Source organism: Oncorhynchus keta, chromosome 34 (assembly GCF_023373465.1).
Source record: "Oncorhynchus keta strain PuntledgeMale-10-30-2019 chromosome 34, Oket_V2, whole genome shotgun sequence".
Lineage (NCBI taxonomy): Eukaryota > Metazoa > Chordata > Actinopteri > Salmoniformes > Salmonidae > Oncorhynchus > Oncorhynchus keta.
The window spans coordinates 72,907,784-72,920,892 of NC_068454.1; the positions used below are offsets into that span (position 1 = coordinate 72,907,784).

The 13,109-nt window shown below is 40.0% G+C and overlaps 1 protein-coding gene across 1 annotated transcript; it reads right to left on the reverse strand.

Annotated features, from left to right (window-relative positions):
• Nucleotides 1–3,897: 3,897 nt before the first annotated feature.
• On the reverse strand, nucleotides 3,898–8,075 carry LOC118367817 (hyaluronan synthase 1). The gene is made up of 6 exons (XM_052494688.1): nucleotides 8,011–8,075; nucleotides 7,062–7,591; nucleotides 6,885–7,010; nucleotides 6,354–6,579; nucleotides 6,037–6,169; nucleotides 3,898–5,920 (listed from the first exon to the last, which is right to left on the reverse strand). The coding sequence occupies exons 2-6, from the start codon at nucleotides 7,575–7,577 to the stop codon at nucleotides 5,245–5,247; spliced, it is 1,677 nt and encodes a 558-aa protein (XP_052350648.1). The 5' UTR covers nucleotides 7,578–7,591; nucleotides 8,011–8,075; the 3' UTR covers nucleotides 3,898–5,244.
• Between the last annotated feature and the right edge of the window lie 5,034 nt (nucleotides 8,076–13,109).

A 13,109-nucleotide genomic window follows, 5' to 3' on the forward strand; every position in this document is an offset into this window, starting at 1 on the left:
GTCGTGTTCATTTAACCAGTTGATAATGCTGTTGTCGTGTTCATTTAACCAGTTGATAATACTGTTGTCATGTTCATTTGACCAGTTGATAATGCGGTTGCAATGCTCATTTAACCAGTTGATAATGCTGTTGGCGTGTTCATTTAACCAGTTGATAATGCTGTTGTCGTGTTCATTTAACCAGTTGATAATACTGTTGTCGTGTTCATTTGACCAGTTGATAATGCGGTTGCAATGCTCATTTAACCAGTTGATAATGCTGTTGGCGTGTTCATTTAACCAGTTGATAATGCTGTGGTCGTGTTCATTTAACCAGTTGATAATGCTGTTGTCGTGTTCATTTAAACAGTTGATAATACTGTTGCAGTGTTCATTTAACCAGTTGATAATGCTGTTGTCGTGTTCATTTAACCAGTTGATAATGCTGTTGTCGTGTTCATTTAACCAGTTGATAATGCTGTTGTTGTGTTCACTTAACCAGTTGATAATGCCATTGCAGTGTTCATTTAACCAATCGATAATGCTATTGCAGTGTTCATTTCAACAGTTGATAATGCTATTGGCGTGTTCATTTGACCAATTGATAATGCTGTGGTAGTGTTCATTTAACCAGTTGATAATGCTGTTGTCGTTTTCATTTAACCAGTTGATAATACTGTTGTCATTTAACCAGTTGATAATGCTATTGCAGTGTTCATTTAACCGGTTGATAATGCTGTTATAGTGTTCATTTGACCAGTTGATAATGCTGTTGTAGTGTTCATTTAACCAGTTGATAATGCTGTTGTCGTGTTCATTTAACCAGTTGATAATGCTGTTGTCGTTTTCATTTAACCAGTTGATAATGCTGTTGTCGTGTTCATTTAACCAGTTGATAATACTGTTGTCATTTAACCAGTTGATAATGCTATTGCAGTGTTCGTTTAACCGGTTGATAATGCTGTTATAGTGTTCATTTGACCAGTCGATAATGCTGTTGTAGTGTTCATTTAACCAGTTGATAAGGCTGTTGTCGTGTTCATTTAACCAGTTCATACTGCTGTTGCCGTGTTCATTTAACCAGTTGATAATGCTGTTGTAGTGTTCACTTAACCAGTTGATAATGCTATTGCAGTGTTCATTTAACCAATTGATAATGTTATTGCAGTGTTCATTTAAACAGTTGATAATACTGTTGCAGTGTTCATTTAACCAGTTGATAATACTGTTGTCGTGTTCATTTAAACAGTTGATAATACTGTTGCAGTGTTCATTTAACCAGTTGATAATGCTGTTGTCGTGTTCATTTAACCAGTTGATAATACTGTTGTCGTGTTCATTTGACCAGTTGATAATGCGGTTGCAATGCTCATTTAACCAGTTGATAATGCTGTTGGCGTGTTCATTTAACCAGTTGATAATGCTGTTGTCGTGTTCATTTAACCAGTTGATAATACTGTTGTCGTGTTCATTTGACCAGTTGATAATGCGGTTGCAATGCTCATTTAACCAGTTGATAATGCTGTTGGCGTGTTCATTTAACCAGTTGATAATGCTGTTGTCGTGTTCATTTAACCAGTTGATAATGCTGTTGTCGTGTTCATTTAACCAGTCGATAATGCTGTTGTCGTGTTCATTTAACCAGTTGATAATGCTGTTGTTGTGTTCACTTAACCAGTTGATAATGCTATTGCAGTGTTCATTTAACCAATCGATAATGCTATTGCAGTGTTCATTTCAACAGTTGATAATGCTATTGTCGTGTTCATTTGACCAATTGATAATGCTGTGGTAGTGTTCATTTAACCAGTTGATAATGCTGTTGTCGTTTTCATTTAACCAGTTGATAATACTGTTGTCATTTAACCAGTTGATAATGCTATTGCAGTGTTCATTTAACCGGTTGATAATGCTGTTATAGTGTTCATTTGACCAGTTGATAATGCTGTTGTAGTGTTCATTTAACCAGTTGATAATGCTGTTGTCGTGTTCATTTAACCAGTTGATAATGCTGTTGTCGTTTTCATTTAACCAGTTGATAATGCTGTTGTCGTGTTCATTTAACCAGTTGATAATACTGTTGTCATTTAACCAGTTGATAATGCTATTGCAGTGTTCATTTAACCGGTTGATAATGCTGTTATAGTGTTCATTTGACCAGTCGATAATGCTGTTGTAGTGTTCATTTAACCAGTTGATAAGGCTGTTGTCGTGTTCATTTAACCAGTTCATACTGCTGTTGCCGTGTTCATTTAACCAGTTGATAATGCTGTTGTAGTGTTCACGTAACCAGTTGATAATGCTATTGCAGTGTTCATTTAACCAATTGATAATGTTATTGCAGTGTTCATTTAAACAGTTGATAATACTGTTGCAGTGTTCATTTAACCAGTTGATAATACTGTTGCCGTGTTCATTTAACCAGTTGATAATACTGTTGCCGTGTTCATTTAACCAGTTGATAATACTGTTGCAGTGTTCATTTAACCAGTTGATAATACTGTTGCCGTGTTCATTTAACCAGTTGATAATACTGTTGCAGTGTTCATTTAACCAGTTGATAATGCTGTTGTCGTGTTCATTTAACCAGTTGATAATACTGTTGCAGTGTTCATTTAACCAGTTGATAATACTGTTGCAGTGTTCATTTAACCAGTTGATAATACTGTTGCAGTGTTCATTTAACCAGTTGATAATGCTGTTGTCGTGTTCATTTAACCAGTTGATAATACTGTTGCAGTGTTCATTTAACCAGTTGATAATACTGTTGCAGTGTTCATTTAACCAGTTGATAATACTGTTGTCGTATTCATTTAACCAGTTGATAATACTGTTGCAGTGTTCATTTAACCAGTTGATAATACTGTTGTCGTTTTCATTTAACCAGTTGATAATACTGTTGCAGTGTTCATTTAACCAGTTGATAATACTGTTGTCGTGTTCATTTAACCAGTTGATAATGCTGTTGTCGTGTTCATTTGAGCAGTTGATAATGCTGTTGTAGTGTTCATGTAACAGGTTGATAATACTGTTATAGTGCTCATTTCGGTCCGTTGCACATCTATAAATGAAAGACCTCTAATCAGTCAAGAACAATCATCATTGTCAGAGCAATATATCTGTTTATTAACATTTTGATAACATCACAAGGTATTCACTTATAGAATTGCTTGTGATCTTTAAAGTTAGCTCTGACAAGTTTGTTCAGCTTATTATAATTGGGAAGGGGATACCTAGTCAGTTGAACAACTGAAAGGATTCAACTGAAATTTGTCTTCCACATTTAACCCAAACCCTCAAAATCAGAGCGGTGCGGTGGACTGCCTATAATTGACGTCCACGTCACCAGTTGTTGGGGGTTAACTGCCTTGCTCATGGACAGATCGGCAGATGTTTCAACCTTGCCGGTTCAGCGATTTGAACCAGTGACCTTTCGGTTACTGGCCCAACACTCTTAACCGCTAGGCTACCTGCTGCCCCCAGCATGATGCTTCACACAGCTAATATGTTCTCTGCAAGACAGGCTCTTTTACGCTCTGTTAGTGTTACATAGCAGCGTTTAAAAACAAATGGGTGTCACTTACCCAATTAGTATATACAGTAATGAACTGTTTTCAGCCTCTTTCCACCCACCCAGACCTGTCATAAAAGTGTTTGTATGGAACAAAAACAGCAACAAAGACTCTCCTCCCTCTACCAGTCAAATGAAACCAATGCAAAGCAACTGGCCCTCTAACTGCCCTGAGAGGTCAGAAATGTTGACTCTATATCAGTAATTATACCTCTTGATGAGCAACGATGACCCTCCTGATGATAGATGTCTCTAACAGAACCTCTCATTTCTCAGATTATCATGTGTTGCACAATGGAAATGTCACTTCTTTCCTACAGTCAACAGAACCATTAGTGGATAGTACATCATGCAGACGTTCCATTGCAAGCTAGGGGCCAGTATTAGGGGCTACAGTAAAGGAATAAATGGTAGATTATGGGTTATAGAAATGTTTGGAATTACTCTTCCCTATCAACTGTCAGGGAAATCAGGGGTATAGTTAGCATTAATAGTGGAGTCAGATGAAGCGACCACCAAGACACTGATTTCAAAATCCTAGATTGATAGGATCATTGAGAGATGGGTGTGGTAACCAAAACAATCCCTCCTCAACAAATCAACAGTAGGCTACGGTACTTCATTTTCCTCACAAAATACTTCATTTTTATCAAATTCCCAAAACATACATACATTCATTCACATTTGCAAAATAATATGATAAAGGAAATCATCACATACAATGAAAAATGTGCATAAACAATCTATACCGATGTGCTCAGTCAGTTCAGTTCAAACTGAGCCAGGTGCATCTCTCATGTCTATACTCAACATGACAGCAGAACCATTGTCCGTCTATCTCACAGGGCTTCACAACGCATCCCTGGGAGTGGACATCACATGTATGATTGTCTTACTGCGGAGTCTGTCACTATTATTTACACTGAAATAAATAGCTTCACTTAGAACCAACCACAAGACATTTTGCTAGTTTGCTTCCAAGGTAATGTTTTTCAAAAAAGCTGTGATTAAAATCCAGACCAATTTCCAGTGCATTATTGAGAGAAGTATATTTAAAAACAAAGAAAAGCTACAATGTCTGATATGGTATTTTGTTGTGTAAGGCACATGTCAAGTCATATACAGCGTGATCTAATAACAGTTCAATCATGTTGTGCTCAAGAGAGATTACAAATCCTTATATTAAATCAATGTAACACTTGGTTCATTAGGAAGTCAGTAGAAATAAGCAACAGCAAATCAAGGGCCATCTAGAACAGATTATTAGTCTTGTCATCAACTGCTGAGAGGACTCCTGAGAGGTGTACTATATTACTTCCATATACAGTTTCTGTTATAAAGTATGTGTAAAGACAACTGAATGTCAAATATTCACTCTCTTAACAACTAACAACTCCTTTCTCCATCTTCAGTAGCACGGCAAACTGTAGTTATCACCGATATATTCTCATCTTTGACACTATTCTGGATAAAGCTTCCCAGGGTCTAGGTAATTGTTCTCATATACTGTACAGTACATTATATACATTTACATATTCTCTGGTTCAGTTGATTTAGCAGCTGTTTAAAGTTTATATGTTCACAAACAGCTACTGTACTGCAAGATGAAATAAATAAATGAAAAATCTTTGATGTACAAAATACTAAATAAATACTAAATATCCAGTTTTTTCCCCTTGTATAGAAAACTATCCCTATACGCTTACGTCATAACTTTGGGAGCGTTTCCTACACAGCCTGCGGAACCACACCCAGTAGAGGAAGATCATGAGGAACCAGTAGCAGACGTACACCACACAGCCGTAGATCAGAAACCTGGTCTCTAGGACCTTAGCCGGCGTGAACCAGCCCTTCTGGCTCTCCTTGTAGATGGTGTAGCAGGACCCGCCCAGCAAGATGGCCGCCCACACCGACAGAGGCAGCAGGGGGATGTAGTTCCCAACCATCTTGCGGCGGCCCGACGTGCCCCAGCTGCTCTTGTTCATGGTGATGATGGCAAAGTACTTGGCGGGCAGCAGGCTGGTCATGTAGAGGGCAGAGTAGAGAGACATGAACACCATGACCAGGTCACGGCGCAGGATGCAGGCATAGGCTGCTTTTATCAGGCCGATGAGCTGGATGCAGCAGAGGACCCAGAGGATGTCCCACAGGGTGCCTGTCCAGAACAGCTGGATGATGGTGGCCGTGACAAAGAAGGGGAAGACACCAGAGACGATGGACTCGTAGGTCATCCACAGGTGGTGCTTGTGCCACCACATGGCGTTGTAGAGCCACTCGCGGAAGTAAGATTTGGTCCAGCGCGTCTGCTGGTTGAGCCAACGGAGGAACTGGCCTGGCGTCTCCGTGTAACACTTGGAGCGGGCCGTGTATCTGAGAGCAGAGGATGGATGATGATGAATGAGTCTATTATCATCTTATCTCCAGTAAAGTGTTGGGATTCAGTTTATTTGTGTATGAGGAGTATTTGTGAAGAAATGTATACTCACTTGGTGGCATAGCCCATGCTGAGCATGCGGTTAGTGAGATGTCTGTCATCCCCAAATGTACAGTGAGTCCCCAGAAACTTCTGGTTGTACCAGGACTCTAAGAACTGCTGGAGGAGGTCATTCCTGTACAGACCTGAGGATGAAACCAAATATATGTTATAGTACTGCAGTTTACATGCATTTACATTCAAATTGTATCACAGTTATGTTACTGAATACAAATAACATAATATTACACGACTCCCAGTAACATAAACAAGAGAAGCAAGGTTATGACTCATGTTTATCGCGGTCACAGGAAAGTGTCATTTCCTTACCCAGGGGGCCGCTGATGCAGGAGACACAGTTGAAGAAGGACTGGCAGGACCTCTCGATGTTAAACGCCATCCAGTAGCGCAGGCTGCTCATGAAGCTGATGTAGGATTCCTTGAGGTTGAGGATCATCACGTCTCCTCCCACCGCCCCGTACTTCTGGTTGCTCTCCAGAACCTTACACAGCTCCACCGTCGCCAGGGGGTCTAGCTTGGTGTCAGAGTCACACACCTGGAGGAGAGAGAGGGAGAAGCAGAGAGAAACAGAGAGAGAGAGAGAGAGAGAGAGAGAGAGAGAGAGAGAGAGAGAGAGAGAGAGAGAGAGAAACAGAGAGAAACAGAGAAACAGAGAGAGAGAGTGAGAGAGAGCGAGAGAGCGCGAGAGAGAGAGATTATTATTAACATGAACTATTAACAATTATTAACGTTATAGGACAAGAAACAGAATGAAGATACTGTGTGCTCTGATCCAAGGTTTAAAAAAAAAATGAAATACAGTATTTCCCTAATGTCAAGAGATGTAAATCAACTCCTCACCTGTATGTAGTCCACCGACTGTCCCAGTGCCTTGAATGCTGTGTACATCACCTCCCTCTTTCCACCCCACTTCTGCATGATGCACACACACCTCCTGCTGTTGATCAGATCCTCCACCTCCCTCCTCTGGGGGTCCTCTCCCAGCCCATAACTAGTGTCCCCAGCGGGGCCTATCACCTCGAGGATTCCCGCCTTCTGGGTCTGGGTGGGGTCCCATGTGTGGTAGTTATTCCTCCACACGTAACAGCCAGGGTCCTGGTCTGCAAACACCTCCCTAAACATCTCCAGCATGTAGATGTCGTCCTCCGAGTTCCCATCCACCACCATTATGACCCGCAGCAGCTCTGGAGGGTACTTGAGGGCCCGAATGGAGTTGAGGCACTCGCGCAGGTATTCTGGGTCCTCCTGGTAGGCTGAGATAGTGAAGCCAATGGTCTTGGTGAAGGTGCAGGCCTTGCTCCGGGCCCTCATGCGGCGGTGCTCCACGAAGGCAAACAGGCTCTGGACCAGGACATGGAGCCCCAGCAGGAGGCCGTAGAAGCCGAAGGAGATGATGCCATATGGGGAGGTGGCCAGCTGGAAGCCCTGGACATAGGCCCACACCATCACCCCAAGCACCACCAGGGCAAAGAGGAATGTCAGGATGGCACGGACTATCAAGCCCACCTGCCTTAGCAATAGTTTCAGTTCCATTTTTCCCCCTTTACCTGTTGTCAATCAAGGAAGATGAACATTTAAGATAAATACATTGGAAGAGGAACAAATAAGTCTAAATTAATGATAATATTTAATTTCTTGAATTAAGTGAATTGATTGATTGAATTAGGCTCCTGAAAATACAACTGAACGTTACAGGACGACATGTAATAAAGGCTATAAAAAGGCTATACATTATTTCAAGTATTATTACATCAACAATACCGTGTCTACAAAATGTATTTGATTTGAACAATTAGGATATAGCTTATTACAAGATAGAAAAACATGAAATATCAATCTTCAAAAGACATCATAAAGAAGTTACCTTGTTTCTTTGTGACGTAGACAATGTACCGCAAAACGAAACTGTATTTCTAATGGTAAAAAAAACTAAAAACATATTTGGATAAAAAATGTATAGCTTTACCTGACTTTGGTGCCAAATTACTGCACTCTTGAAATGCCCTTTCCTCTCCGTCTCCTACTCCCACTCTACTCTGCAATTTACGTGAAGTTGGATTACTTTATAAACTTGAAAAGCACGCTTACTCCAGATGCTGCCAGATGTGAGCGCACATATAGTGGCCCAAAGCAAACCATCATAGGTATAACGCCCTTAATACTGGGCTTGTGAGTCAGCACGTGCTGCGTCAAAGTAGAAAGGAGGTCCATAGTGAATTCGCCAAATATAAATCAACAGGGATTAGTTTTACTTTGGTAAAAGTAGTTACGTGCGTAAATGTTAAATATTTGTTTTAGGTTATCTGTTTGTTTTGTCGACAAAAAAGATATATCTTGATCAATTATAGGCTTCTTATTTACAGTTCTGTAGTTCCATTTGGTCACATTTTAGAATACAGGCATTTAGATATTATTCACTTGACGATTGGATAGAATAGAGTAGAATAAAATATAATATCCTACTAAATTCTTCCCAAAGGCCACTTGTGGCATTTGGATTCGACAATAAATACATAACAGCACAATTCACATATGACACAAACCCCTTACACAAGATCAACCAAAAGTGTGCGAAATATGACTACCCTCATCTCCATCATACATTTCCATTGAGGAATATTGCTGCCTTGTCCCGACCAGTCACTACCATGATCTGTCAAGAAGTTGAATGATGCCCTCTGGTGGCACAATAATAACCCTGCATCCTCTCTCTTGTACTGAACACGTTTAGGCAATTCCAGTCACAAGGCTAACAAATAAATGTATATCCACCACCACACATGAATGGTGCAAAGAGAAGGGCACATCAAGCAGTGTTTAAGACCATATGACCATATCTTATCTCATGGATCAACCTGAGGGTCTGTGTTTTGGTTCAGTGACAGTGTAACATGACACACTATAATACTGCCTCAGTCATACATATTCATTGGTAAAGAGGCTGAATATACTACAGTAAAACCCTGGGAGTATTTGACATTGCTTTGTTTCCCAAATGGTGGGTCAGAACTCGTGCCCCATGGTCAATCACCGCTAACTCCGCTTGGGTTGCAGACTCCCAAAATATTGGTTTTATTTGTGGTTTTGCAAGGGTCACAAGAAAACACCAACAGCCTCAGAGAGCAAATAACCACTACCATATTGATGACCTCGAAAGACCTAGCTGCAGTGGTGTATAAAGTACCTCATTGTCATACTTGAGTCAAAGTAAAGATACAGTACCTTAAAATAAAATAATGACATAAGTAAAAGTGAACGTCACCCGGTAAAATACTACTTGAGTTAGTCTAAAAGAATTTGGTTTTAAATATACTTTAGTATCAAAAGTCAATTTAATTGCTAAAATATACTTAAGTATCAAAAGACAATGTATGAATCATTTCAAATTCCTCATATTAAGCAAACAAGACATGATTTTATTTTCTTTATTTTATTTACGGATAGCCAGGAGCACACTACAACACTCATCATTTACAAATGAAGCATTTGTGTTTAGCCAGACCACCAGACCAGAGGCAGTAGGGATGACCAGGGATGTTCTCTTGATAAGTGCTTGAAATGGACCATGTTCCTGTCCTGCTACACATTCAAAATGTAACAAGTACTTTTGGGTGTCAGGGAAAATGCAATGCAGTAAAAAGTTACTTATTTTCTTTAGGAATGTGGTGGAACATAACTAAAAGTTGAATAGTTGAAAAAAATAAATACTAATGTAAAGTACAGATATCCAAAACAATGACTTAGTTTTTTCCAAGTGCTTACACACATTTTCAAAACTGTCTCCTTTTTTCAAAACTCTACACACAATTGCCAAAACTGCACACACAAAATGTAAAATGCCTCACATCTCCTTCAAAATGTAACACTGCATTCAAAATGCCATAAACACATGTCAGACTGAAGCATTTGCATCAAATGGCAAACACTGCTTTCATAATAGTACATTTTTGGATATACCATGTAAACACTGTTGTTCTAAATCTAAAGCTCTTTGGTCTTTCATAGGCTTATATCTACATTTCAATACAATGTTCTACAGTGAAAGTAATCTGCTGAGAGGGGTAACAAGTACACTGTAAACACCAATGCAATGTAGAAACAGAAAATATTTATTAGGCCAAACATTACTGTTGTATACAGTAGCATACAACAAAACCATAAACATATGTAAACCAAAAGTATATTCTTTAGAATACAGTAAAGAACACAATTGTGTGTGTGGGGTCCCGGGGGGGCAGTCCAGGAATTGGTGGTAAAACCACAAATCTAGTAGGCTCCTGATCTGGATCAGGGACAAGCATTGTGTAAATTGCATCCAGAAAAGTGAGCATATGGCCGGTGTTGTACGGACCCAGTGTGGCATTGTGATGAAGGACCCCGTTTTGAGTGATGGCAGCACACATAGTTATATTACCCCCACACTGTCCAGGGACATTGGTAATTGCCCTCTGTCCTATTACATTTCTTCCGCGGCGCCTGGTTTTGGTGAGGTTGAAGCCAACCTCATCCACATAAATAAATTCATGGCGAATTTATGGCGAATTACATGGGCATCCAGCTCCAATACTCTCTGTAACAGACAAAATAATATACAGATGAGTAAATATGGTATGTCTGAAGTACTGGAAGTAGTGTTGCATACATACCTCTACAAAGTCATGTCACATATTCTTGACTGTCAGAGTTTCTCTTGGCACATTGTAAAGTTGTTTCATCGTCACTCGGTGCCGTTGGAGGATGCGTTGTATGGTGGACAGGCTTACAGCATTGATGTTGTTAAATATGGTGTCATTATTCAAGATATGCTCTCTTATCTCTCGAATCCTAATTGCATTGTTGGACAAAACCATATGTATAATTGTAGACTCTTGTACATCTGTAAACAAGCGTCCTCGTCCTCCATGATGTCTTTGCCTTTCCACTCTGTACAGAATTCAAACACTGTATGTGTTCAGCATAGGAACTGTAAACAAAGTACAACAAAATGTAGTACAGCATGATAACCAACCTCAATCATTCAATGCAGTGCAGTAAATGGATGGCTTAGAGTTACAAATGTTCATGCAATACTATGCAGTCATACGTATTTTACAGTACATTACTGCAATGCTAAAATAGTCATTAGATAGTTGCATACCGGTTCTCATTTCTGAAGGTTCGAATTATGGACGCCACTGTAAATCGACTCAAGTTGGGCTGGACTCTCAGTCCAGCCTCTCTCATGGTCAAACCGTGGTTGATCACATGATCAACAAGTGTCTTTGCCCTCGTCCTCTTCTTCCTCTTCCTCTCCCTCATACTCCTCTTGCTCTCTGTCCATTGTTGGCATCCATTGCTCAAAACAGGTAATCTAACCTTTTACCTATTTATAGGCCTATACTACAGTAAAGCAGTGATTGGTTGGTGATCAGTTAAGCTATTAGTGTTTGCACATGTGAGGAGTGTGTGTGTGACCTGGTGAATAAGTGTAGCATTTTGATTGGTTGTGTTTGGAAAGGGAAAGCAAGTCACTTCCTGTTAGATTTTTGTGTTTTAGGTAGAGATTTGTGTGTAGTGTTTTGAAAAAAGTGTTTTATCCAATTGACAACTGAGTCAAAGTCTGAGAAATAGCTTATGGTTTTGGATATTTGGTGTGTAGTTTTGCACTTTGAGTGGGAGGTTTCAAGAATCGTGTGACATGAAAAGATTTTGTGTGTAAAGCAGTTGGAAAAAACTGTAAGTACTTTACACCACTGCCTAGCTGTCCATTCTACTTTATTTACCCTGACTACATCTTTAGGGACTTAGAAATGTGTTGTCGAGATCGTTGAAGGCCCACACCCATAGCCACCGGCACTGTTGTGAATGAATCCACACGCCTCAGGTCAGACCCAAATAGAATGCCTCAGGCCACAGGGCCAACAGAACCCTTGGCCTGGTCACTATGATGTCATGGTGAAGGGTGTGGTACTTGGGGTATTTTGGATGGTGGGCGGACTTGACAAACCTGGGTAGTCTACCGTATTGTGAGAATATTCCCACACTGGAAGACTGACTAAGACCATAGTCTAAATGGAATATGTATTCTTTGCTTCTCTTTGCTAGACATGATTTAGTCATGTTTTTTGATGATCGCTTAAGATTGATCACTGTATAGCCAGCAGAGGGAGCCAAGTGTTCAATTTTTAACCCTCTAGCTAGCGCCTTCACGATAGCTCAAATTCTGATCTGACTTTTTCAAATCCTCTCATACGAAGTCAACCCTAACAAAGACCACGCGATAAACCATTCAATAAACAGACACACTTTATTTGATATTGTCCGTTGAAATGGTTAATTCCATGACATCAGGACCAGCCTTTGCTACTTAGCCAGATGTAATGGTGTTTTGGATCCATGACACGTAGTTGCAGACTTCTGTGGAGACGCCAGACTTCTTCCTGAGAGCACAGCCATGACCCCAGGACACAAGGGGGGAGAGAGACAGAGAGAGAGAGAGAGACAGAGAGACAGAGAGAGAGAGATAGAGAGAGAGAGAGACAGAAAATTGGAAAACACTAAACAAACAACAACACGAAGAATTATCTATCCAAAATGGAGATGTATGGGTAAAGCACTTCTCCAATCTTTTTGGCTCTATAACAAAGAATAAAGAGCAAAAATATATACATGATCAAATACAGTTCTTAGAATCAACTATTAAAGGCTACCAGAACCCACTGGATTCTCCAATTACATTGAATGAGTTACAGGACAAAATAAAAAACCCAAAAAGGCCTGTGGTGTTGATGGTATCCTCAATGAAATGATCAAATATACAGACAACAAATTCCAATTGGCTATAGTAAAACTCTTTACCATCATCCTTAGCTCTGGCATCTTCCCCAATATTTGGAACCAAGGACTGATCACCCCAATCCACAAAAGTGGAGACAAATTTGACCCCAATAACTACCGTGGAATATGCGTCAACATTAACCTTGGGAAAATCCTCTGCATTATCATTAACAGCAGACTTGTACATTTCCTCAATGAAAACCATGTACTGAGCAAATGTCAAATTGGCTTTTTACCAAATTACCGTAC

Excerpts from the sequence above, each read along its gene's own strand:
- LOC118367817 (XM_052494688.1), bottom strand. The coding sequence starts at position 7,577 with ATGGAACTGAAACTATTGCTAAGGCAGGTGGGCTTGATAGTCCGTGCC. Across the intron at positions 6,580-6,884 it reads AGTCGGTGGACTACATACAG|GTGTGTGACTCTGACACCAA; the intron begins GTGAGGAGTTGA and ends TCTCTCCTCCAG. Across the intron at positions 5,921-6,036 it reads AGCATGGGCTATGCCACCAA|ATACACGGCCCGCTCCAAGT; the intron begins GTGAGTATACAT and ends CTCTGCTCTCAG.